This window comes from Frieseomelitta varia, unplaced genomic scaffold, assembly GCF_011392965.1.
Source record: "Frieseomelitta varia isolate USP_RPSP 00005682 unplaced genomic scaffold, Fvar_1.2 scaffold_152, whole genome shotgun sequence".
NCBI lineage: Eukaryota > Metazoa > Arthropoda > Insecta > Hymenoptera > Apidae > Frieseomelitta > Frieseomelitta varia.
In genome coordinates this window covers 963744-991477 of record NW_025109217.1, presented here as the reverse complement: position 1 = coordinate 991477, position 27734 = coordinate 963744, and the positions used below count along the sequence as shown (strand labels likewise).

Below are 27734 nucleotides of genomic sequence, written 5' to 3'. Positions count from 1 at the left end.
GAGGGCAGACATACGCAGGGGTGTCGCCTTCAATTTTGTTCGCCGTACTTGAGCGCACTAAAAATAATGCGTCGTTCGCATTCGCGAAACCGACGTTTACATCTATGGCCAACAACACGCTTTTCAGCGATAATCCAGCTTTATTTAGAAAATCGCAACCATGCTTGGTAATGTTTGGTCTGCCGACGTTTCAAATTCGAAAATTTTTCAAACCAAAACTTACGTACTTTTTCTAACGAGACTGAAGAAAGTCGTAGTTTTACTTTTCTTCGTTCGATTAAAAATATTTAACAGCAGTCTTTAACGAATTTAAAAGATTAAAAGTGCAGAGAGTTTCGAATATTTCGCGCGGGTTCTAGACTCGTCTACTGCCGACGGTGTTAAAAATTAGAAAATTTTTTGCATTAAATTACGTATTCTCTAAAGTCAATTAAAATGTCTCGTTTATCATTTATCGAAACTGAAAAACGTCGAGATTCTGCTTCTTCGTTCAATTAAAAATATTGAATAACGATCTATCGAATGATAGCGTAATTTTATTTAGAAGGTACGAGATTGGGAACAGAAAGAAAAAAAAAAATGCTGTCACAGAAGACGATTTTACATATTACACCATAAAAACCACCGAAATCTGCGTTCCAGCGTACGGACATCACATAAAACGTGTAAAATCGCCCAATTAATCGCGTCTAGGGAAAAGAAACACAGGCTATCGAGTCTACGTGAATTACTACGTTTATCGAGCGAATAAACATTACGAGCATATATTACCAATCTCTGTTTACCAAGCAGGCTATAACAGGGCTTTTCGGATGCTAATAGAACCGATCTGCTCCACGTTCGCGTTCCAAAATACGTTGCTGGCCCATCGTGTTCCCGTGACGGGAACTATAGAAAAAAAGAAAAAAAAAGAAAAAGGCCGGCGGACGTATTAAATGATAGTAATCGTGGATGAAACGGTGACGAGTGGAACCTCCGCGCGAGCGCGTTTCGGTGAACGTTGAGCGAAACTTGAGGTCGCGAGGAGGGAAAAGGAAGGCGAACGGCCCAAGAAAAATGCAAGCAGATCGACGAAGCTCAAAATGACAGAAAGAGAGAAGAAGAAAGCGAGAGAGAGAGAGAGAAAGAGGTAGACGAAGCACCGGTGAAACGGAGGGAAGGGACTTCGATCCAGTGAAAGAGAGAAAGAGAAAGAGGACTGTGGGTGGCCGGCAGGAGACGCAAAGCGAGCAAGGTATATGTCGAGACAAAGTGGGGGATGAGAAGGTTGGAAGGGGGGGAAACTCGAATGGAAGGGGAAGTTACGGTTGCGAACAGGGGGCGAGAGAGGAACGATAATGAAAATGCGGGACGGAGATGCAGGCAAGAAGCGACGACAGTTGAAGAGAGAAAGGTAAAGAGGAGCGAGCAAGGACACGAGGAATGTAGACGAGGAAGGTAACGAGAGAAAACAAGAGGGATAAACGGAAGAAATGAACGAAGGGGCGGGAAGCGGAATGAATAGGTATGAAAAAAAAGATGATCGAGTTCCGAAAGAGAGAAGAGGAGCGTAACGCTCGCTGAAACGAGCAAAGTTTTTCAACGGGGTGGGAGAGAACGAGAGAGAACGGTAAAAGTGAGAAATGGGGATAGAGACGGAGAACAGGTATGATCGAGCGGGAACGAGAAGGATAGAGGAGAGTAGGAGAAAGAGTAAGAGAGAGAGAGAGAGAGAGAGAGAGTGAGAGTGAGAGAGAGGTGGAACGGAGAATCGGAAGGGAGACAGAAACAGCAGCGCGAGATCGACGTAAGAACGTAGGAAGGAACGAGAGGCTCCCGTGTCGTTGGCGCTTGCATTGCTTTTCGAAGCTCGCGCGCGAACGGTCCCCGGCTCTTGTACGTGCGCGCCGATCAATAAACACACGTGAAAATCCAGTCGGTTCTCGTTCACGGCCGACGCTGCATCGGCTGATACAGTTAGTTCCAGATCGTTGATTTGTCCAAGGTACATTTCCGCTTGTTGCGTTTCGTAGATTCGCGCTCGATCGATTTCCGCAAACGAGGTAAAAGAAAAAAAAGAAGAAGAAGAAGAAGAAGAAGAAGAAGAAGAAGAAGAAGAAGAACCGTAGTGCACGTGATTCGAATCGCGCCGGAACTTGCCGGCTCAACGAGATCTATCGGCTACGTCGACCCGTCTCGACGAACTACGGCGCAACGGTTCGCAGTTTCGAAGAATGATTGCACGTCTTTGAGGTCAAGGAGAATAACGGAGAGAAAGGTAGAGTGCAAGTAAATACGTACACCGAGGCAAGGAAAGCCGAAGCGGAAGGATCTCTGCGCAGGGTCACGAGTCACGAAGAAAGGTATCCGTGCACCGCGAGTGCGATTTTCACATTGTACGTACTTGAATACGTTTCCGTATTTCTCCTCTAGTCGCGTATTTGACCGCACGCGTCTCTCTACTTGTCTCTTATGTCACACTGTTTCTCTACTTGCAACTTTTTCTACTTGCTCTCCGTTTAATAATATTATCTCACCAACGACTTGTATTTCAGACTTTTCGTTATATATTCATCTCTCGTCCTTCCGATCGTCGTCAATCAATAATTTTTTGAAAAAAAAGACATTCGATGATTCGATACGGACATAGTGGTAACGCATATTCGTGAATAAGTGGATGCACTTTGAGTTCATTCGGACTCAAGTCATACATTTGACGCTTAATCGTACTAGTAATCAAAACGATGACATCAGACTCGCTCACGATCCAAAATAAACGTTGTTAATCAAGCACTGAGGAAACGCAGAATCGCTTTTTTTACGTCTCTCTCTCTCTCTCTCTCTCTCTCTCTTCTAATCTCAAAGTGTACGCGATCGATTTATCCAAGTAGATCAACAGTCGTTCCAAACAGCCGTGTCTGTGCTTTATGCGCTTCTAGCGGCGGATTTAGCGTAGGAATTACGCGTCGTTTCGAGACTGTTGCTAAATACCGGGAATCTTGCAGTTGTATAAATAAAGCGATAAATCTAAACGACAACGCGAAGACGGGGCAGAATCGTTTGAACTGTCTCTAAGACCGTGTCATATGAAACTTACGCGAAGACGGACATTCCAAGTGCGAACGCCGCGGCTGAAACGCGAGAATCCACGCGAGTCGCGAAAATAATAGAGACGTGGACGTTCACGGTCGTTTCATTATGTTAATCCAATCGAGGAACACCTATTATACCCTGCTATTCGTGTAGTTGTTGGATGACCAACCCGGACAATATTGATTCTATGCAAATACTGACAATGAGCTAGCAACAGTCCACATAAAAGTGGACTGTGAATAGTTAATCATTTATGCTCCTTTCCCTTCCACTTGACGATGATAACCAAATATATATAAGGACACATGCTTCAGAGACATTCAATAGCATAAGACATTCTAAATCATTAAGAGCATTGGACATTCATCATATTCTAAGACATTCTAAATCATTGTAAATCATTCTATGTCATTCTATTTCATGCACGAGCACGACTGTAAGGGAACAAACTCTTCTAAATTATAAGCGTGTTGACTCCATTACACGGAGTCCAACATAGTTAACAGGTAGAAAAAAAAAATTCAAGTACCTGGCATTTCTCGCTACTAAAGGCAAATGAAACTCCTGCATCTCGTTATATTCTATCATTGTTATGTTATTTAAGCGACAGTCCCCGATATAAATAATTCATGATACTAATTAGTCGAGGTTCGACCTATCGAGATGTCCGCTGTTGACGATCATCGTTTCCCTCTGCTCGCCACTCACTCGATCCTGATAATCGCAAATACCTCTATGATAATACAAATGAAAGAAGTTACTTCAGCCAGCGAACGAGAATTAATTAACTGTAAATTGACACGCATTTAAGATCGTCGTCAAGTACTCTTTCGCTGCTTGCTGAAATACGTAAAAATTTTAATCTTTGCATGCTGAAGATCATTAAAGTTCTAGTATGTGCTCCGCGATACTAGAACAACAGAAATTTCTCGCATGATAAGGAATAGAGAGAAGTATAGAGAACCCGCTGGCTTTGGATTTACTAACAGGACTAATAAACATATAAAAGTAATGTAAGGGGCGCATTCCTGGGCAGAATTGTTAGGCCCATTGCGAATATTACTTTATGGAACTGACCAACCTAATTTAAGCCAAAAATGATCCATTTTTCCAATCACGTGACCGGGAAGGGTACAAAGACAATCGGCCTTGTATAACGAGCCTTAATTTTCCTTTGGTTCTAACGTCGCCTACGAGTATCCTCAGAAATAGTATTTAAAGTTTCTCAAAGTGACAAAATGCTAATAACCAGTTGTTTTTTCCATCGTCAATTGTTGTCAACGCGAAATCGAATTGGAAAAGCACGGCGCCGAGCTTTCGAATGTTATACATTACAATCAGTTGTTGTTATTATAAAGCTTCACATTCACGGTCAGATTCTGCGCGATGAAATTTCCTCGTAAATTGAATATACCTTGCCATCGATTCGATACAGGGCGAAGAATAGCCATTTGCTTATTTATTACTTTGAACATGTGGATCACATCCCGTTAAGTATCCTGTATTGAAATCCTACTTAAATAGCTACTAAATGTTTAATAACTTTATTAAATATCGAATATCTGACGATCTGACTTAACCGGTTGTTAAATACAGATTGCATCTTCCTCGATCGATCGACGAGTCATAGGAAGACACCGTGTATTTCAATAAAGCTCGAGAGAAGTTTCGTTTCTTGTTCGATCGGCGATGTCCGTATAATCGAATTCGATATGCTGTCGGGGAATCGATTCCGATCAGCCGAACGACAGAAAATATGAGAACATGAAACGCGAGTTGGTTGTATCGAGCCGCTCGTACTCAAGGAATGTACCTGCCGGCGTCGAGTTAACGATTGATCCTTTCGCGTGAACCGTTTGTGTACACTCGCGAAGAAACATCATCGGGAACAAAGTTATTACGGTCAGCGATCGAATACGGTATTCGGCGTGTTTGACGCCCGAGTCCTCGATCAAAGTTTTGCATTTTTATCTCTCTTATCCTCTTTATCAATCTCGTCGTAAAATTCACAAGTGATAAGAGCAATTTCCTCGTACGAAACGACGTCACGGAATTGCACAGAGAATTTTTTTATTAATTTATCAGTTTCTGTCTAAAGAACTAGATCCAAGTACTTCGTACACATGGGAAAGTTTGTTTAACCTAATAAAGATAACCTTTTTTAGAATTTTAAAATTCTAAAAGTTCATAATTTTATAAATAAGTTCTTAAGAATCTTCTATTCTTAAGTATTTAAAACATTTCACGCTGACAGACACCGTCATTCTATTCTCAAAAATACTCCATTATAAAGCCAAAAATGTTTAACAAATATTTCCCAATTTATTCGAACTTTCACTTCTCAAGTCTGCCACGTAGAATACCAAGAGTACAAGAATGATTTCGCGGAACGATCGAGAATCGCCGTGGTCGCTGTTCGTCAGACTGAACTGACCGAACGAACTGGAACGCGTTATAAATGCTTTCCGACCTCTCATACACGTCGCGTATTGTGATACGCCGATTAAGAAAGATTGCAAGAGGATGGTATACGTCGATTCGACTCTCGTAAAGGAACGTGCTGCACAGGTCATATCGGCGTGTGTGATATTACGTTTATTACTCCGATACACTGCGGAGAGGACCGGAGTGGCGCCAACCAGCCGGTCTCCGCTCATGTGTCTATAATACACACGCGTTTCTGTAGAAACGTGTACGAAGGCCCTCGTATTCGCATGGTCACATATCTACCTTCGCTCTACACGCGTTTCATTTTCATTCGAAGAATATATTCGATAGAGATCCATGGATCTGGTAGACGTGGTGTATCTCGTATGTGCCAACAGATTAGACCAGCGAGTCGAATATTTATAGCAGAACGTTCTCATGATCGCACACGCGCCGTCCGACGACGGTATGTATATACACAGGATAGGGCAACACAACGCGTGTGTACACTGTTGCGTTTCGATAACGCCGCGGGAGTTTCGCGATTCATTCTTCTTCCTCCTTCTGGTATTTTTTTCCCCTTTTTTTTCTTCTTTTATCTCGTGGCAGACGCAGAGATAGCGCAATCTGGGAATCTGGACAATAAATCCTAAACTTCCAAGATCAAACGTACCACGGACATTATCATGTCCAGGAATTGTCATGTCTCGGAGTTATTGGCAATTTTCTCGTTATTTATGCCTGTCTCGCGATCCTGATTATAGCGTGCGCGATGAACACGCTTTGTTCTTGTGTTCTCGTCTCACGAGTCAACGACGTTTTTAGATTTATTCGTTATTTTAGTCACTGTGTGCTGTTTCACGACCTCATTCCAACCAGTTCCGTGCATTTTCGAGCTACATACATGTATGTCGCGTGATTAACGACGTTTCTCTAGCTTTGGCCATTATCCAATGGGCGCCTCTGGCGCCAGTAATAAATTGGTAATTTCTGCGGGATTTGCTTTTTTCCAAGATATGTACATAATTCCTTCGTCCCTTTTCTTCATCGAATCCAGTAAAATCATCGAGGCAAAGGTCAGTCTGGATCAATGGAACGTAGCGACGTAGTTGTCGTAGTCGTTTCTTTCAATCAATTAAAATTGACGCACTCCGTGTGAACACAGTTGTTGCCAATTGCACCGTTCGAAGACGCGAGACACGGTCTCGTTGTTCGCGCTAACGAGCAACAACGCCGGGACGGACTCTTCAAACGGCAGAGCACAAACTTGCTCTTCTTTTCACCCGGAAACGTCGTACGCCGCTAGATCTCTCACGCAGTAATTATTTCGCTCGCGGTTCAAGAACCTTCGACAATCCACTTGCTGACACAGCAAATGCTCATTAATCGTAACCTGATTCCGTGAATTCGAATAATTTGTACAATTGAACCGTATGAAGCATTCGCTGTAACACAGTTTGTACAGTGTGTAATTTTATCTCGTACTCACTGTGTAATTCTTAAAATGTCCGCGCATGAAAGATAGATAAATATAATGTAATAAATAAAAGATAATTATAAGATAAATATAAATAAATAATTATAATGTGAATATAAAATCTCTATATACAATTTGAACTATATATACATATTGAACATCAAACATTGTATCACAATAAATATCTACTGGTTACAATAATTTTTAAAATATTAATATGAATTATAGATTACAAATCTTACCAAAATAATAAACGTCATTTATACTCCGAAAATATTTCGAACTGTACCTAAATATGATATCATAAAAATTTATTTAATTTATATTTCTCAAAATGCCGGCACGAATCGGTGATCACGAATTTTTATACCACGCGTCAAGTTAATCCCCAAGGACGAATGTCACGGGCAACGCGATATCATCATACAGTTAGAACTACATTAAAGATTTGATGCATAATTCTTAAAATACCGACGTGAATCAGAGGTCACAAATCTTATTTACCGCATGTCGAGGTAATACGCGCGATAAATTCCATGGCCAGGCCGAAAACACCTTGTGGGAAGCGAGCAGCATCTCGAGTCGCGCGGTGGCCTTGCCTAAAAGTCGGCAGCTTACGAAACACAGCACGTGGCTGCGCGGCATCGTCGGGGTGTGGTCTCTGCGGTTTCACCCGTTACATCATCACGAATATATGGTCAGTCTAGTCATGCATTTTCTGGCCGCGGTTGAACACTCTTCCCTTTTACCTTTTACTTTTTACCTCTTGCCATTTCGTTTCCCCGTCGTCCTTTTAATTTCTCTCTAGCACGCATTCACGACGATTCGCGCAAACGCGGATAAAATCACGCGACGCGCACATAAAATCGGGCGCTTTAATTAACGCGCGCGATTACTCGCGCTGGCACGAAGGACCGATCGCGTTACGCGCGACTGATGCATTAAGCCGCGATAATGAACGAGCGCGACAACCCATCGCACGTGTCGCCTTCACTTCAGAAACGTATATTCCTAGGTTCTGACCTAGCAGGGGTACGTTCGTTTCCCTGGGCCATCGCGACAGAAATTAATTAAGATTCCCACAGGGCTGGACCGTGGCTGCGCGTTTCTATAATAGTATCGCGATGTTTCGTTCCTCGCTTCCACTCGCTTTGGTATTCCGGAGTATTGCGTGAAATTCTCGTATACGACGTATTCCCTGTGAATATGAAATCAGCTGCTTGCACGGCAGCTGTCTCGCGGTTTTAAACGTCGTTCTCTTGAGCGAATTGTTTATTCGACATTCTTCTGGCCTGAGTAATCAAATTGCAAGTAGCTTCGCCGTGAAAACGGTTCTTCGCGTGGATATTTTGCAGTGAGTTTCGCAGCTTGGTGACTCGCAGGAAGTACATACATACGAAATCGGCTGGCAAAAGGAGGTGATTTTTTTCAGGAGGGAGGAGCGGGCCGCTTTGAAGTGCAGGCGAATCGGCTGCCGTTGAATCAGTCCTTGGCACCGATCGCCGCTCGTATCCATAAGTTGGCAATCGGCAAGTTCGCGTATGTACACACGCAGAAAGCCTTCGCGCGTCATGGGGAGCGATCAGCTCCAAGGGGGCAGCCTTTTGAACAATTTCAGCCACGACGTGATTACGAGTGATGCTATATTACGGAGGCTCTCTCTCTCTCTCTATTACTCTCTTTCTTTCCTTCTCTCTTTCTGTTCTCCGAACGTCTACCGCGTTCTTTCGCGGGCCAGCAAACGCGGTAACGCTTTACTACTACGAGCACAAGAGTGACTCAGCGGCCAGCAATCTCATTCATCGGCTCGCGAAAGAGAAGTATCGCGCACAAAACCAACTTTCGCGACCAACGCTTCGGCGAATCGGGATCGTTTTCTAGGATGGGAAAGCGTTTCAGTAATTAGACACCGTCGTCGTTCGCTTCGATCTCCCTCTCTTTCTCCATCTTTCTCCCTGTTTCTCTTCAATCTATCCGGTCTCTCTATCGGGCTCACCTACTACGACAGCTCGAACGACACCTGGTGATTTACTGTTCGTTCGTATCGCGCGAGCCACGTGAACTTTCAGCGATAAATCCAATTTTCTGTAACTCTAGGCTCTGGCTCTGGCTCTCCCCGTGTCCCGGTCACTTCGTCCCGGGAGAATTAATTGCCCGTTATAAGGCGAACAGTGTGGCTTCTCCGGAACACGTTCTTCACGCGCGGCACGCGATATTTCGCAGCCGGTATCGGAGTCGCGCAGCTCTCTTTCACGAGGTGAAGGACAAGATTGTCTCTTTTCGAGACAAATGTTCCATGAACAGTCGTACGCGCGTCTGAATTTTTCTCCCATCTGCTCGCGCTTCTACCTGGTAATTCTGTGATTTCATCTGTTATTATCACAGGATGTCGTCAGTGGACAGGCGACGCTCGACGCTCGAAAGCAGCGTATCAATCACTTTTCGATACGCGCAGCGTACACACAGATTTGCTTTCGCGGTAACGGTGTCATTTAGTTAGAGAAGGATTACTCAGAATCACAGAGATACGTGAATTCTTTTCCTTGGAACGTTAGAGTTAAATGTTAAAAGCGATTGCGAAATTAGAGTCACGGTCGTCTAATCTAGAAACGAACGCACGTGGTTCCAATAAGAAGAACATCCTGTCGTTTGTAAAAAAAAAAAAGTTGAAAAGAAAAAGAAATTGAGAACGTTCGTCGCAGCGTAAGTGCATCGTTGCAATTGCTCTCGCGGTTAGACTCGTACCAAAGATAGATTCTATTCTTTAGTGGACTCTATTTTTTCTTCCGTCTGGTTATAAATAGATGCAGGCAATCCGTGTCAGCGGTTTGTGACCCACGGGCTGTTTTGAAACGCTTTTATTTCTCTTCGATGCGCGTGGAAATAGCTGGTCATTTATTTCAGTACCGTTAACTGCCCTATATTTTCGGCCCCGCAATTTACCAAAATCCAAACAACACTGATAAATATATCGCGTGGCCATTTATCGCGCGATCGCCCTCGAGGAGGTCGGTCATTCTTCTCGTTCTACGCTTCGCACCGATGACTCGTTATTACTATCATTTTACAACATTGATCGCCCTCCTCCTAACAATTTGCATAATGATACGGCGAAAGTTTCGTAGGACAGAGAGAGTGTCCTCGCTAATGGCGTGATTTGTACCATTGTTTACAAGGTAAAAGCCACCTATCAGCGGTATTCTACCAATCAGACCGTTTCGAAAGAAACCTCGCGTTTTCAGTGCCGAGCCGCTCGTGAAGTTTCCCCGCTCGGAGCCTCGCAACGAAATTACACTTCATTGTTCGACGACTGCAATTTACATAGGAGACGGAGCACGTTTATCGTGTCACGTGGTACGATTTCGCAGCGATTTCTTTTGGTTCCCTTCGCCAGATTCTTCTCGCGAAAATCTCTCGAAAGATCTGTTCTCGTCTCTCTTCCTCATTCTGTGGCGCACGGCTCGCCTCTCTCGATCACTTCCTCCCTGGCAGCTTATCGCCAGACGTTCTCTCCGCCGACGGTTATTTTCGCAAATGCGAAAACTTCCACGGAACGTGTTTTTTTTCTTTCTTTCTTTGTTTCACGTGCAAACACGTGGTTCATGGAAGCGATAAAATTCCTCCTACTTTCGGGAGTGACGTCGGCCTCGCGCGTCTGGCATAGAACGCTCCGAATCTACTTGGGATTCCGTTTCGCGTTCTCTCGTCCCTCTTCGCGAAATTGCATCTCAACGTAATCCTCCGGTGAATCATGCGCGTTGCATGGACTCTGAAAGCGATGATATTGAAAGCGCGCGAGACTCAGCGCATTACGAATCGCTTACGAATCGTCGAATTAATGCAGCTCGTGCGCGCATTACGGTGAATCCGTGAATCCAACGCTCGATCACCGTTGATTTTTTATTTCAGCCGGCGAAAACTGGCGGATTGTCATCGGACCCCGCATTAACGACCCGATTTGACGAGCAGCAAATTGTCGACCACCGGTATCGCGTCAGTTCACTACGCTATTTACACTGAGTCACACCTTAAATATAGATACGCGCTCGCGACGAGATGCGAGCTCACCAAGAGCGCAGCTCACCTTTTATCGCCGTGACATTCCCCCACGTTGCATCGTTGCGATTACCCTAATTCACCTTTCATTATCATAATCAAACGTTTCGACCTGTCAATTTGCCCGTCGGTTGAAACCCGCACCGAGAAATTAGAACGACGAAGCGTGTACGAAGATTTTACAAAGTCGAATCAAAGCCGGCCAGACCTTACCGGAACACAATCTTACTCGCGCGTTCTGTTCGGCGGAAGTTCTCTCGAGAGGAAGTTTCGAACGAGGGATTGATTCCCGAGGTTTCACGGCGACGAAAGTTGCGTCGAAAGTCACGCTCGGAAATTGCAATGTTACGCGCTGGATTAATAATAGCGGCTCTCGTGGAACAGTTATGCAAAGTCATAGAGAGATTCATTGCCACTGCTTGAAACTGTGCCAGGCCTCCTTTTCCCTCGACGACCAAAGATTTTGAATGTTGCAAAATTATGTAAATTACAGGATACGTTATCATGTATACATATATATATATAAATATTTTTCTTACAACTCTATATTATATATCTATTGGTTTTATAAGATATTCTATTATACAGATCTTTTTCTTATAAATCTAAATATAAGAATTATTTCTTATAAATCTAAGAATATAATAATCTATATAATAGAATATCCATTGGTTTTATGAGAAACGTGACAACTAATCCAAAACACCAATGATCTAGCAGAATCTTGTATTCATGCATAACCTAAAAATTTGTTTAAATGATTTGATAAAACAACTGATTTTACTATATTAAATTGACAAGGTTTTTATCATCATTTTTAAAAGATTTGATCATCTCCATATTTTTCAGATGTTACAGATTTGCCCAAGTGTTTAAACATGTATTTACACGCCGATAACGTGTTTACATGTGCATCTGTAAACTCTCGATCTTTTTAATAACCTCAGAGTACGTATTTACCGGCGATGATGAATATACGATACGAATATTGCTCCCCGTTGTCCCTCTTAAACGCGCGATATAAATATCAGAGATATGCACGTATTCAATAAACTTATTATGTCATAACTTTTAATATTAGACGCAAGAGCTGTAATTTATATAGTGCCAGATATCGCCAGATGACTCACAAATCTATCCGGCAGTTATCACTCTTGTACACTTACTTCAACAAACATCAACTCATTCTTTTCACTCCAGAATCCACTTATAAATGAACCACTTCGTACGAAGTTGTCAATTCTATTATTCATAAATTTATTTATCAGAAGATGAAAGATTATAAATTCTGAGAACGAGGAAATCGTACGCTAGGTACGAAGAAATCGTGTCTCTAATCGTAATTTTTCTCTAGAATCTCCATTTGTGAAATTAACTATTGTCACGTACAAATTTCGATTCAAATCAAAGTCACTGTGAGTATCTGGAGTTTTCAATAATTCGCGGACAACGGTGACACAGTTGTATGGATTTTTATATATTCGTATAAAATTTAAATATACCAAAGATATACGAAACATTTGGAGTTTAACATTCATCGGAATAAATAATACACATAGCGAATCTTTGCTATACGTTCAATTTTCAATATTCGAGGAAATATGAATTTAAATCTAATGAGTAATCATAAACACTGATTAAAGCAAGCGTATGTTAAAGTAATGATGTAATTGACGGGAGCAATTCTGTCGTCTTTACCAAGAAGTATCTCGAGAACGTAATCTCTTTCGTCGGTCAGTTGCACTTCCGGCTACGTATCGTCCATGACGTGACGTAACGTCCAAATTTATGATTAATCAGGGTTCAGATCGTCTCGCGTTCCTTTTTTTCGGCTCGAGATCGTTGCTTTTGCACGCCGCGAGCACCGTGTATCCGCGTTGACGAACGAAACGTGCGAACGAGCGAGCGAGCAAGCGAACTCAGAGCTCATGCGTACACGCATGTACGGATGCTGCCGCGGAATATAATAGCGGTAATACGATGGAACTGGGGCAGTCCTGCTTTGACGCGCGTCTTAGAAGCCTCTACCTGGCTGCTTCGTCATCACGTGAATTTTTATTTTTGGATTTTTCGTTCCATTCCAGAGGTTCGTTTCTTTTTTTACTCGATCCGACGTTCGCGTATTATTCGCGAGCCACGAAGTGCAGAAATTCGACAACCACGATTACGCTGCTGATTTCTTTACACAAGTATCGAAAGTAGGATACTCCTTGCGTTACGAAGAAGAATCTTTGAAAAATTTGCGTAAAGCATCACACTGCAGTCTATTCGTGATTGATCATCGAATTCGTCGTCTCACGAATTTGTTTCAAAAATTGTTTCGTGAACTTGTATTTCATTTTGCTTTCCGTGCGTGAATCTAGTGAATTCGTACGTGACGTTTGGGTATCGAGCAGTTAGGAATATCGATAGGATATATAGCGTTGTGTTGAAACGAGTGAAGAAGTTTCTGCATTCCACTAGGAAGCTAGAGTGAGTTCATTCAGTTTAATAGACGTGTAAAGTGACGAAGGTTGTCGTGACAGAGGCAATAGACATCCGCGACCGATAACTGTCAACTTTCACGCACACATTTATGTCTCGCGAAAGTCAATGTGTATCCTTTTCATCTACTTTCTTTTGCTCGTTGACAATTTCAACGGGCATATCGTGTAAATATATGTCGCGAATATTATGTACGCCGTGCAGCAGCGTGAAAGATAACGATATTTACATTGAATAAATGTTATCCAAGATACGACGAACGGGGAAATTCTTAGAATTTCTAATCACTAATCATTTCCTCCTTGCACGCTTTCGCACTTGCATTAAATACACAAATCCGATAAGCGTGTGAGAAAAGAAAATTCTTGCAACAACCCTTGAGAAGCAAACCAAAATTGATGCCAAAATTCTGCAAAAATTCTAAACTCTTGGCTCTCGAAGTTTGTAAGTTTACATCCATTTTTAAATGTTTCTGCGAATGCACATTTATCGAACGTGGAACGCCTCGGGTGAAAAATAATTCTCCTTCCAGATGAATGTCAGACTACAAGTAACGATGTTGTATCGGGAATAACTTTGTTCCCTCTTTTTCAACTCGTACGTTTTTTACACTTGCGTAAATAAATCCGATAAGATGGAAGTTCGTAAAATAATGTGATATCAAAATTCTGCAAATATTCCGAGAGCCGTGTGTTTCCAGTTTCAAAGGAATTTCATTGCCGCGAGTGCGTCGAGCGAGTGGAGAAATTCTTTTTGTCCAACGTGGAATGCCCCCGGTGAAAACTAATTTCACTTCAGACGAATGCCAGATGATAGTCGATATCCGCGACATATTGTGTTTGCACGCTGCTCTGTTATTAGCTCCGGTGGCAATTATCAATTTGAAACGCTTGCCGTTGCGCAGCGTTCGCGGTGGTGCCGCGTGTCTCGGCATCGAACAGCCGGTTATTAAACCATTTTCATTAATCGGACGCTGTTTGCCACAAATGGCTCGGAAAATGTAAATCGTTTCTCGAGCCGGCTCTCCTATCCGTTAATTTATTTCATTCGCGGCTCGCAGCTCGATCATTCGAAATCACCCGCGCTTCGTGACATCGGGGCGGTCGTCATCCGACCATTCATTCGCCGGTGATTGATCGATCGTGTAATTAATACTTGTCTGGGCCGCATCTGCCAACCGCAGCCGCGAATTTAGAACGTATAATGATTCGACTGTTTTCTGAGGAAAACTGCAGATTTATCTTGTTAGCCGACGCATGGCCAGACCCCGTGTTGAACGTTAACTGCATTCGCGTGTATTTTTATCTAGATTGTAATAAAATGTTGCTCTCTGTGTTCGCGTTATTCGACACTCGGGTCGCATCCAAGTGTGAGTATTCATCGATCATTTGATAGACGCTTTCATGCGGAATGTTCGTCATAAAATTAAGTAACACGTACGACTTTAGATAATATAATAGCGAGATTTAAAACACGCGATTAGATCGGTACTGAAGATGAATATCAATTATTTCATAACCTGTGTCAAGTGCTTCACATTTTTCTTTTCTTTTGTTTCTTTTATAAACGCAGTTCTTGTTTTTTTTTTTTTTTTTTTTAATAATAATATTACAAGAATAATTACTATAATCGATGAATAATTTTCTAAAAAAACTGAAATAAATAGCAAAAGCAGCTCGAGTGTGATATTTGTTTTTCCGAGTAGTCCACGGTTCGTCTATTTATTACGTTTACGCAGCAGGTTCTCAGATTTGCATACATTATCGACTGATGTCAGTTACATTCCAAGTTTCACGATAATCATAACGAATGTTTGACCTAAAGAGAGCATCGCTTCCGGGGAAAAACGACATTTCAAGCATTTCAAGAACATTTCTTTTTTCTTAAACATCTCGAGGCGTTTCTAATCGAAATGAAAATACTCTGTGCCGAGTCTTCCGAGAATCCTTGAGAATGTTTTTCACGCAATTCAATCAACATCGTTTCCATGGCCTTTACGTAGGTACATACGCGTCAATGCGTACGTACGTCATTTTTCATGCATTAATTGCACGCTCTGTTGGCAAATACAGCGATGAACCTCAAGTAACGTGTTCAAAAGCTTCTGTACAACACTTGGCTCGCCAGATCGTGAGCGATGCTAATTGGTATCCACGCAAACGTCGAGTCTTCGCATTGGCTGTTAAGTGCCCGCTGTTAAATCGCTCCGATTTTCTGCCCTTATTATCGTCTACTGACTGACATAATACTTGGAGCAAACACGAAACATTCACGATTTTATTCATGCATAAATCTTCGAAAAATTTAAAATTGGAAACAGTTGATATTTTATTAATAATATCGTTGAAAAATGTAGAGCATGCAGAAAATAGTAATCATTTAATCAAATACTTGACACTAGAACCACATTACCATTTGAATATTTTTATTAGATATTTTATAGATATAAAAGTTTGTTAGTTGTCGGTAGTTCTAGTGTTAAATATTATTCAAGTTTCCATAAAGTCTGCCAAAGAGTAATTTCTGTTTCAGATCGCATGCCTTTTTTGTAATTAATGAAATCTTGTTTCATTTTACGACGATAATAAATCATATTCAGAAATGGATATTTAGAATTCGAGGTCAATAGAAAATTGATACTTTGGTTAAAATTTATGTAGCCTGTCTGTTACATAGCGATTAAACCGATGTTTACGTCGATGATGCGCCGAAAGCGAGTAATCGATGTATCCAAACCGTGATAAACAGATCAGCCATTCAATTCATTGAGAAAAATTTTCGGTTGTATATTTTATCGCGTGTTAACGTAACGCTGAATTAATGAATATGTAAATGGCCGCCGACGAAAATGGTCCCTCGATGAAATACTCGTTCGTGATCGTCATCACAATATCAGTCGTCAGTTTCTTTTTATAACTTTCTTCTCTACCTCAATCTGCACAAAAGCTCAATCCTTAATTTCTCATCGTTGAAGAATTATTGTTAATTTTTAACGAGATACGAGTTAAAAATTCCGACGCAACAAAAAGTTGACGACCCGAAAAATTTACGTTTCCTCTATGTTTCGCGGCAAGAAAGAAATTTTCGATAGTACACGGTCTAATTAAAGAAACGAGTTTTTCTGTTCCCCGCATGGTATTCGTCTCATTCGGCTGTTTATTGAATTTGCCAATACACCGCGAAATTCTCCAGAAACGTGGCAACCAAACAGCTTTCTTTTTTATCCCCGAAATTCGAAAATAGACCGAGCATGTTTTCAGAAACATTTCCGAGAAGCGTAATATTCCAGCGGAACACGGCCTCTAGCAACGATAACGAGAGCAATTGTTCTCAAAGCGCGCGTGCTACTTCGAAATCGCGGGTTCGTTAGATCTAACCATAATGTTGCAACTCGCGATACCGCGATCCATTTATTCCCCAAGCGGGGAGCAATTAATTACGAATCTCGACGTGACCGGAAGAACGATCCGTTCGGTTCGATCCGTAAACAATTCTGACCATTCTCTGTGAAAGTATCCTACAAAGTATTTTATGATTTTCGTTAAAAGCTTAATCGTAGTTGAAATATCTCTCTCTTCGTTGTAAAAATCTTTGCCAACAAGTTTTATATACCACACTCTTTTTTCTGATCAAAGTTTCAACTCTCTGGACACGTCTTGGCGTCGAGCTAAGCACAATATTATCATCCGGCTGCTCGGATCATAGTTTACGCGATATATCTCTTATTCGCGAGACCGGAGTCCTATTAAACTCGCGCGTGTTTCCACGCTGAAAAACTGGTGATTCGGTGCACGCCTCGGTATATTTGATACGAACTGCTCTGTCGCTGTCACTACTGTCAGGTACTGTAACGTAATATAGAGTTTCAAGAACTCGCTGAGAACGCGTTCTAATGGCCGCGTAAATCCGCCCACTGTCTCTTCTAAACAATCGCAAGAATGCCTGACGCAAGTCGGTATTTCCTCCTTTTGAAAAAAATTCGTTCTAAATGCTCCTTCGTGCTATGCTTTACGATATTACTTCCCGGATGATGTTCGTATTCGAGCGGATTTTCTTTGACAATTTTCACATTATTCAAATAATTTTTAACGATCGAAAATCGCGATCGTTTGGCAAACAAGGAGAAAGAGTATTTTGAATATTACAACTCCATTTATTTGATTCAAGCTTCGATCAACGTCTGATTAAACAAACACTTGCCGGTTTATTACTTGAACCAGAACACCTATATAAATCTGAATTCGAATTATACAGATTATTTGTCTCGCAACACATGAAAATGGAAGTCTACAGTAATAAATAAATGTAATTAAGAGAATTTGTTGCATTGTCTAATTATAAAAATTACTCGATCTACACTATTTCCTGAGGTTAGACGAGATATTTTATAAATATAGAATATCATCTTTTACATTGAATTATGACGTACATAGTATCGAACACCAATATTACCCTTCCACCAACTCAATATTTCTCAACCACGCGTCAATTCATCATTGAAGCACCACTTTCTCGAATATTCGGTCGCAGGATAATTCAAGCAACGTTCAATTTCGACTTCGTGAATATGGGAGGCGAGACGAATTTTTCATTCGCGGGATATTTATTTGCAAGGAAATCAGCTCAAGTTCATGCTGGCGAATGGAAAGGTAACGTAAATTAAAATCGACTCGACGGGGGAATAACCATCTCTGCGAGTGATTCGCGCGTTTGAAAGTTACAACGATACACCGCAGATGAAAGCGCGTGATCGGAGAAAGTAGACACACGTGTACGTAGGTAGGAGAAAGAAAGGTTCTGGCGGACGCGTTGCAATCGCTGGAAGTGCACTCGACGCACGTCATTATGACACGCTTTAACCGCTTTGAATCGCCATACATCGCGTTTGTTTTGAAGTTCATTTCACGACGATGATTGGAAGAATTTCTCGTCGAGGCTTTTTAATCTTTCGTACTGCGTATTAGGTTAAAAAACGTCTATTCGATACCCTGGGTGGTATATTTTTCAATCCACCATGGAAAGTTAAAGTTCTCCGTAAACAATCTGGATTTTTCACGCCCCGAGCGAAATTTTTTAAACTTTTGCTAAATTTTTATTTTATTTTTTTTTTAATAACCTGAGTCGAAAATTGTATACAAAATATTTTTACACTTTTTCCCTGCCCACGAAAAGTCATTTAGTCACTTTATATAATTTTACGTATTTAACACTTGAAACAATCCTTTTTTACTTTTATATGTTTCATTAAAGTAAAATTTCCGTGCAACTTTTACAACAAACACTCTTCAAAGAGTTGAAGCGTGTATCCTCGAAACACGATGGTCGTCCGACGACATCGCAAACACCGACGTCCCGATGTTCGTGCGTTAATGAAGATATACGAAAGCGATAAACGTTACAACTGGACACGGTACAATCCTCCACGCCGCGCCGGTGAACTCGATATACATATGTAAATAAATGGACACGTATAATGTAAGAACGTAAGTCGATGAAGTTACGTAAAGTCACGTGCAGACGGGACGAGTGTGATTTTAATGCCACCGATAAGGGAACGCTGAATCAATAGCCGCTGACTCTGATAAAACTATTATGTAATGGTTGCTTATGTTAGTTATTCTGTAGGACGTTTCACCATTGGGGAAACATTCAGCGAGTAATCACGAGAGTCGGATGTTATCGTTCATTGTGATTTTTTTTTTTTTCATTAAATTGCCAATCGCCTCGAAGGTAGCGTAATCAAGCGAACAGTGTAAAGAAAGAATACTTGATAAGTCAACCTTCTTATTCTTTCACCGGGGTAACAACAGTGTTGAGATTTAGTACATTGTTATTAAAATTAGTCTCATAGTCGAATAACTTTTGTTTCTTTACAAAATTTTTAGAATTTTTTAAACTCTGCTTGTCATAATGTTTGAGGAAATTAAAGTATTGATTGTGTTAATATAACAACTATATCCTTGATTTTTATTACTAATGATTTTTAAAAGGTTTACTCTATCAAAACATTCCTATTTTTTAAATCATTTTCCGCAAGGTAAACGTGTCAAGAAAACTGAAACTTATTGTTTGGAGTTTAAAAAATTAGACAAGTATAAATCAGAGACATCTGGTCTTTGAAATATACTGAGAAAAAGAAAATCGTTACTACACAATAGAACGTGCTATGAGTTACCGAACAAAAGAAGAGTTACTACAAACAAGATGGCTGACATGTCTAACATCTCTATATTTAAATTAAGCAGCATCAGAGTCGACTAAACCGCAGAAATGTTCACGATGATCTGATAATTATCGTCTGTTCATTGCCATACGCTTGGTATTCGTATCACGCGTTCGTACCAATTTCCAATCGTTGCCGCTTTTCCTCGATAATTTGTCGTACGTAGCGAGTAGCAACGACACGCGTGAATTATCGCGAAGTTTATCCCCGATGCTTGTACTAAGCACGAGAAAAGTACGGAAGAGTTATATTATTGCACTTATATACACGTTCGTGTTGGATTACCATAAGTATGAGTTGCAACGGGTATGCACGGCTCGGCGCTCATTTGCGCGTAACAGCATTCTACCGTGTATAATCTTATTCAGAGTTTAAGGTTAATTGGCGTAGCCTCGCGCACTTATTTACATCCGCGCAAATCACAAATCTTCGGGCCAGAATTATCGGTCGTAAATTACCTCGTACCTCGTACGCAAGTCGGATCCTCGTCCCGCTAACACGAAATGATAATGCTGTTCCCCTTCGGTCTTCGTAAAACGAACGTTTTTATATCCTTATTCACTCGGCTCTCGCTGAATGACCGAGTCCCAAACGTCTTAATTTTCCATTTAAAAATGAACAACGTAAATTTCCCTCCCGTAAATTTCGATACTTTACAACAAATATACAATTTCAACAGGAAGTTGGTCGTACAAGTTCAACAGGAATAAGATGCTTAATTTTATCCTCTCGACTAAAGGTCAACGAGAAGAAATTTTTGCGTCTTGAGAGTTTCCAGCTCGCAAATCTGTTACTCTAACTTCTAAATGGATAGCTATGACCACAACGTGGCACGAATGTCGGAACGAAACTCCCTCGAACTGGAGCAAGATGAAATCGAATCCGCTGTCAGCGTGTCGGGTAATATTCATTTCACACCGGATTGCCAACTGCATTATTATGCATTAAATACGACAGGCGAGCACGGTTTGTCTCGGGAAATAACAATGCGCCTGACTACGCGCACAGAGCCTCGCTGCATATAAAATAAATATCAGAGATTGCAATACGCAAGAAGCTCCGTGTGAACGTGTTACGCGGACTTTTGAAATTTTCGTTAGCACCACGGTGAGAGCCGACTGTCGTTAATTACGTTGGCAAACATTGAAAACAAGTTTGAAGGTACACGTTGAAAAGACGAGGTATTTAGTAGAGATCATGAGAGTATTTAAACAATCAATTATCTGCTCGTTATCCATGCTTAACGTAGCTATGCTTATTTTTTAATGAATAGATATTTAACTAATACGTAACAGTCGTGAGTTGTTATACCTTGTATACATATATTTCACACGCATGTTACTTTATATTTTCTTATTCATTTTAATTTACGCAGTTTCAAGTTTCCCGCCATCCGACACGACAGATTTTTATGGCAACTGTTTCAAACAACACTTCCACGAGCCAAAGTAAAAATCATGTGTAATGTTATGTGTGTGTGTGTGTGTGAGATGAATGATGAGCTGCGCGACAGATCGTCACGGCGATGCGTCACGAGGCGTAGATCGGCCGATGCGTCCCGCGTGTCTGTTTATTATTGCCAACGGAAATAAAAATAACGCGAGTACTTGGCTGCCTACATGACATCAGCCGACCAATCGATCCGTTTTGCACGATGATGCATGAAGTGCGTCGGATGAATGCCGCGCGAGAGGTACCGGTCCCGTCATTTGGGTGCGGGTGCTACGAACTGTGGCTCCGTTGAAATTCTCGCCTGCAATTAACCACTCCGATACACTTTGCGCTCGATCGACCACATTGGTTTTTCTTGACAACAACTGCGCGAACGTGATTTCGTCGATATCGGGAATGTAAAACTTTGACGATCGGTAGTATTTGTAGATTGAAACGGTGAAACTCCGATTAATTGAACTCGTCGAGGGGCGCGGAATACTCCAAAGTGAAAAGTGGAATTTGTTGATTTTCGTCTGACGAAGATTTTTTCGCTGGCAGGCGTTTGGACAAGTGGGCTCGATCGGTAATTTAATTAATATAGTCGTTAATTAAAATTTCGTTTCGACGAGAGGAGGTCTACTCTGAGAGATGCACTATCGAGAATTCACGAGCACGTTGAAACTCCGATTAATTGAACTCGTTGACCGACAGAATGTTCGTGAAAGTAGAATTTGCTGATTTTAGTCAGACTACCTAAGATTTTCTCCTCAATAAAACATTCAGATATGTAGATTCGATCGGTAGAAGTTTATATTTATACGCCATTTGAACTTCGTTTTCAACAATATAAGTACGCGGTGACTATTCGAATGATATGCAAAAATATGTAAAATATTCAAAGCTGAGTGCTCATTATAATATTGACCAGATTAAATAAATCTTTGCTAACATTCTGTTTCATTCGACTAATCGTACGGGAACTTTCCAAATCGTAAGTTTTTAGCAAAGCTATAAAATTCTGACTAAAGTGTAAATGAAGTTTATGTTTATTTCTCTAGCGACACTCTATTAAAGTACACAGAGTCTTTTATCCGCGCAGTGTGGAAAATTTCCAGTCACACTCATTGTAAGTTGTTCGCTAACCGGCGAACGAGTTCGTGGTCATAACTCTCGGACACTCTGTACGCCGGTACGTAATTACAATAATCAAACCACACTCCACGGTTGTCAAACGCGAAATTGCTTCTTGTTAGTATTAGTCGTGCTGTAACGTTCCGGCTCCTTCAACTTGTCAGTGATAAAACCGCGAAATACGACTGGAAACGCAAATAAAATCGGATCTGCCGGCAAGTGCCTGTACGAGCGGCCCCCACGTTAGCGTAACGTTGCTTCAACTCGGTCAAATTGCCTTTATTATTAACATTCATTCATTCCCCTCGAGTTTGCTAGCTCGTTGCCCGGGCCGGCCAATCAATTTTTCAAAATGATCACGCGAAACGTTCAACGGCGTAACGTGAATGTAAGTTCCATCGGTAATGCGTGTTAAACGACGATTGCAACAGGGACACCTACGAATTCGTCTGCCGTTTATTGTAAATGCACTACGCGCGTCTCGATGTGACATCAGCGTGTTACGCTTCGCGAGTGAATATTTTCAAGCGCGATGTATCGATGTACGATTGAGTATCGTGACTTGGCGAGCACGCTAACGATCGAGCGTGTTCACTGCATTCCGCTGAAGCTCGATGGCGATAAAGTTCACCGAAATCGTTTTCGTGCACGTGCCTTAACCCGTTTGTTCCTACTAGAACGAATATATATCCTACTGTTTGTAGGTTGACTTTAATATGTGCTCTGTGACATTCGTTATTACACGTGACTATTTTTAGCACCTGGATTGTTCCAATATTGGCGTGTTGATGATTACGAGATGTTTTTGAAGTATCTGATTCTGATTTAATCTACCTTATTTTCTCCTTCAATTTTCTGTCGCCAAAATACACTTCGTTTATTGTTGAATTCATGTACCAAAATATAATTTCGTTCGTTGAATTCATTTTTAACCAGAAATGTTTGTTCGAAACAGTTCGAAGTTTTAGTATCCCCGAAGCTCTTTGTCATCGATGATTTGAAAATAGAACAAGTTGTTAAGGTAGGAGTAAAGGTGGCATCGTAAACGTCGATCGTTTGATTTGGAGCTTGTCGATGCACGTGATCATCTCACGGCGTATAGTTATCGAGGAGAATTCTGCAGCAGCTGGTCGGTACCCGTTAGATATGCCCAGATCTCCTAAACTGTCCACCACCGTCTATTCTCGCAGCCCAAGGAAAACGTATCGTCAATACGATCTTTGAAACGGCTCGCAGCGTTTCTGGCCAACGTTAAACTTTCGTTTAACCATTTGACCATACGTCTATGTTTAGGTCCAACTGACGTTGATAAACCGGGTCGAATTCAAACGCTTCCGTAATAGTTATCGTCGGTCCAATGGCGATTCTCTTCGCCATTACAGCGGGCGATGAGTGTTATGAATGAATTTACAACATCGTCTTCCTCGATTCACACTCTGGGTGTCTTCTTCGGCTCTTCGTCGATTCGAAACGATCTGGCTGATTTACTTACACGTGACTCGAGAGTACCAAGTTCCATTAACTGACACCTATTCTCGCGGTGATCTCGCGGCTTCGTATTCACCGGCGATTTATTCGGAACGACTCTGTTAACAATTGTCGGCCGCCAGTTTCGCAGAATTCGCACATCAATTTAGCCAGACGTTACAGCTCCGCGAGGATTGAATAAATTTGCATTAACGAGGCACGCAGGTGGGGCCGTCGAGATACCAGATTTAGATGGGCCAATAGCAAATTGAGATTAGCCGCGGGTTTAGAAACGAGGGTGATTCACGCCGTGACGTTTCGTTTGTTGCGTCAAAAAGTCAGACACGCATTCGCATAACTTAGCCAGCCAGTTTCACGTTCGTTCGTCGGATAGAGATATATGTTCCGTGATATTGGACGGGTGACAAGTGTCTCGGATCGTTTGGATACGTTTAATCAGATTTCGAAGATAAATGGACCTTGACTGCGCGTAGAAGCGAGAAGACGTTCCATTATCTCGTTACAGTTCCATTATCTTGTTTTCGTATCTACGATTTCAGATCGATTTTTTTTTTTCGTTACCTTGCCTCTTATCGCGTAATTTTTAACTTTCGCTCCCATCTCTTGGTAAATACCCGTACCACCCGATAAGATTTAATGTATTCTTCGAGAAATTTAATTAAATTTAAAAACGCATCGAAAATATTCACTTCACACGACATCTTTTGTTCGCAGATGTGGCAATTAAGGTTTTGGATGTACCTTCTGCTCATAGCGTTGTCGTTGGCGCCGGTGCAACGAGTCGCGGCTTGCAGCTGCATGAGCAGCCATCCTCAAAAACTGTTCTGCAGTTCAGACTTCGGTAAGAATTCCCAAGAGAGTGAAATTCACTAGATCGTAATACCATCAAATGGCCTGCACTTGTGCTTTGTAAACACCGTTTTCTTCTCTTTCCTGTACGTAGTCGTTCTCGTAAGAGTGAAGAAAGTAACGAACGTGAACGAGCATGAAATCGCCTACAGCGTGAAAATCAATAAAATCTTCAAGGTTCGTATGGAAGTTGCAACTATTTTTACCGTTTTCTTTCGCCTCTTTTCGATCTAAATCCGATTGTTGTTTAATCGCAGGTGAATAGCAAAACATCGTACACCATCCTGAAGAAGAACATTTTGTGGACCGCGTCGTCGGAAGTTCTGTGCGGGGTGGACCTCAAAGTCGGAGAGACCTACGTTGTTAGCGGAAACACGTATAGCGGTGACAAGGCGAACATATCGTTGTGCGGTATAAAGATGGCCTGGCGTTCCGTGACGAGCAGACAACGAAAGGGTTTCAAGCACTTGTATCGTTACGGTTGCCCGTGTAGCGTAAGTAAAATATCTTCGACTCTTCGATCTTCTGCCGATTGCTTCTTTCGGAATGTAAAAGTCCCACTTTTATCGAAGGAAAAATTTAACTGTCTCTCCTGGGCAGCTAAAATCCTGCCCGATTTTACAACTTTTCCTCGTAGATAATTGAGTAGTTTATAACGAAGATAATCAGATAATTTGTCACTTGCGACATGTAGTTGCAGATTACATTGTGCAAGCGGGCCAGATTACTCTAGTAGTGAAATCACGATGTGTTTGATCGATACTGGCCAAAAATTCAGTTGACACTCTCCCGTGTAAGATGAAAGCTTCTTCTCTTTTCACTAAGTCACGCCACATTCGTTTCATATCGATTGCAGATCCATTACACGCCTTGGTGGACCAAGGGTGCCGTTCTGGAAAGCACAGACGGCAAAGAGTGCCTGTGGGAAAGCAAGCCGGGTCCTGAAGAGTGCCAGAGGAATTACGGCGTCTGCATGCCAGGACCACTCGGATGCTCTTGGGTGCCGTCGGTGCCTTATAAGAATTGCATCAAGGAGTATCAGCAGAAACGCGAGCAACAAAGAGCACGGGAACCTTAAGTCAATCTGTCTCGATGCATCGCGGAAGTTCTACGGTTGAACGAGAGGATCGATCACGCTGGCGAAATCGGTGGACGTTGCTCGTGCCAAGTCACGTAGCACGCTGTTCGAAACGTATTTACCAAACGTATTTGTGAAATTTCGCGGTATTGCCACGAGAATGTCACTTCGTGAGTAACGAGCGTTCCGATACGCAGCAGAACTGTCGCTGTATACCGTTGGATGCGAACACGTTGACGAATTAATGCTATCCATCCATCGTGTCCGTGCACGATTTATTTCGATTGGCTACTGTATCGGGCGTATATATCTTCACAGACGTTTCTTCAACAACCAAAACGGTCGGAAAAAAGTTTCTTGCAAGTCGAATTAGCCGAGATAGCATTAACGCGTGACGTGACTTTTTTTTTTTTTATTTCTGCATCGTGTCATGCTATATTTATTGTTGCGTTCCATTAGAAGTATTAATCGGACGGTTGTGCGTCGGCGAGTACGCAAAAGTCGTTCGTCGACTGATAAGGTACATCGGGGTAGCGAATCGAAGGATGAAAAATCGTACACGACTGGCTGAGAGGAAGCTGTTGTTCAGGGGTATATAAATACAAACCGTCGAACTGTTGAAATTGCTTGCATTTCCATGATAAATTACTTCCTCCGCGTTTTCGAGGTCTGTATTGCAGCGCGTCCGTAATAATTGATATCCTTTCTTCCTCCATTTTATTCTTTTTCTGACCGATCGTCGATTGTATTTATTCCGTTACTTGGGATCGTTGACTCTTTCCTTTTTCTTCCCTCTCCGCAATTGAATGTTAAATTGATCCTCGTTTTAAATTTAATCAACTTGCCGTCGAGAAGAATCGTCGACGGACAAACTTTGTTCGTATTGATTCGCATTGAAATTTTCCTCCTTCCATTTTGTTAATCAAACCGCTGTTAACCTTGTTTCTGTGTATTTAAACGAATCGTTCGCCAAGCTCGGCAATGCGAATCGATTGAATTTCATGAATTCTAAAATAGCAGATCATGAATTCTAAAATACAGACGATTGGCTATCTTTTTAGTTGTACATATTAGGCTATTGATGTATATTATACATGTTTAAATTATTCTCATTTTTTTTTTTTTTTTTCATTTTGTTGTACGTAGCTACTTTTTATTCTCTTTCTTTTCCTATGTAAGAAGCTACTAACACGTATTTAATTTAAAGCGAAGCCTTGTACAGGTTCTCCGAATATCGACATAACGTAACGATCGAATTAGCTACCTTGGAAAAGTTAAATAAACAATTGAAAAAGGAAAAGAGAAACTATTCAGAAAACGATGATTAAGGAATGATTAGTTCCTCATCGAAGAAGACAAAGTTTCTGTCTTCAACGATCACGTTGTCTCGTTATTCGGAGGGTGCACGAAAATGCTGGAACGTCGTATTAGAAATGTTACGATCGAGTTTTAGATTCTCTAATCCATCAACCATTGCATCTAAGCGTGATGATCGCGTGTCGTTTCTCGAGAACGATTCTTGAACAGACTGCGAATTTTTACGCATTAACGAGAAATCCGATGAATTGAATTCACGAAAATTCGCAGAATGCGTGAAATGTACGAAAATATATAAAATATTTAAAGTAAAGCGCTCGTCATTCACCTTCCAAAGGTGAAAACAAATTTCCACGTATCTTGCGTTTCCTTACGTCCATTTGCCAGAGTATAAAACTGCGTAAAAATCTGCGATCTAGCGACGAGAAGCGAAGACCGCCCTGCACACGGGTAGAACTTTAGTACAAAACGCTAAAAAAAAAAAAAAAAGAAGAAGAAAACGCGCAACGCGAACGAAAGTTAGCTGACATTTTCTAGCTTTGTGAACGTAACACGAGACGATGTATGTTCGTAGTTCTTTAGCTCTACCATTTGATAACTTTTGTAAAGTATTATAACACTTGAACGATGGTCAATAAACGAGAAACTTATATACGTTCGTTCTACACGTAGACGCGAGAGATGTTGTCTTTGATCCA

The 27734-nt window shown here is 41.5% G+C and overlaps 2 protein-coding genes across 7 annotated transcripts in view; one reads left to right on the top strand and one right to left on the bottom strand.

Annotated features, from left to right (window-relative positions):
• The window catches only part of LOC122535218 (synapsin), a 46339-nt gene that overhangs the window by 7257 nt on the left and 11348 nt on the right, over positions 1-27734 (bottom strand). The window lies entirely within an intron of this gene.
• On the top strand, positions 1817-27688 carry LOC122535240 (metalloproteinase inhibitor 3). Of its 5 annotated transcripts, none has more exons than XM_043666621.1 (5): positions 1817-2375; positions 24507-24633; positions 24736-24818; positions 24899-25135; positions 25498-27688. In XM_043666621.1, exons 2-5 carry the CDS (start codon positions 24507-24509, stop codon positions 25717-25719), a joined length of 669 nt encoding a protein of 222 aa, XP_043522556.1. In that variant the 5' UTR covers positions 1817-2375; the 3' UTR covers positions 25720-27688. The 5 variants fall into 5 exon arrangements, with proteins under 5 accessions (XP_043522556.1, XP_043522545.1, XP_043522537.1 ...); XM_043666610.1 differs by having other exon boundaries at positions 1818-2342; XM_043666602.1 differs by lacking the exon at positions 1817-2375 and adding an exon at positions 12966-13118.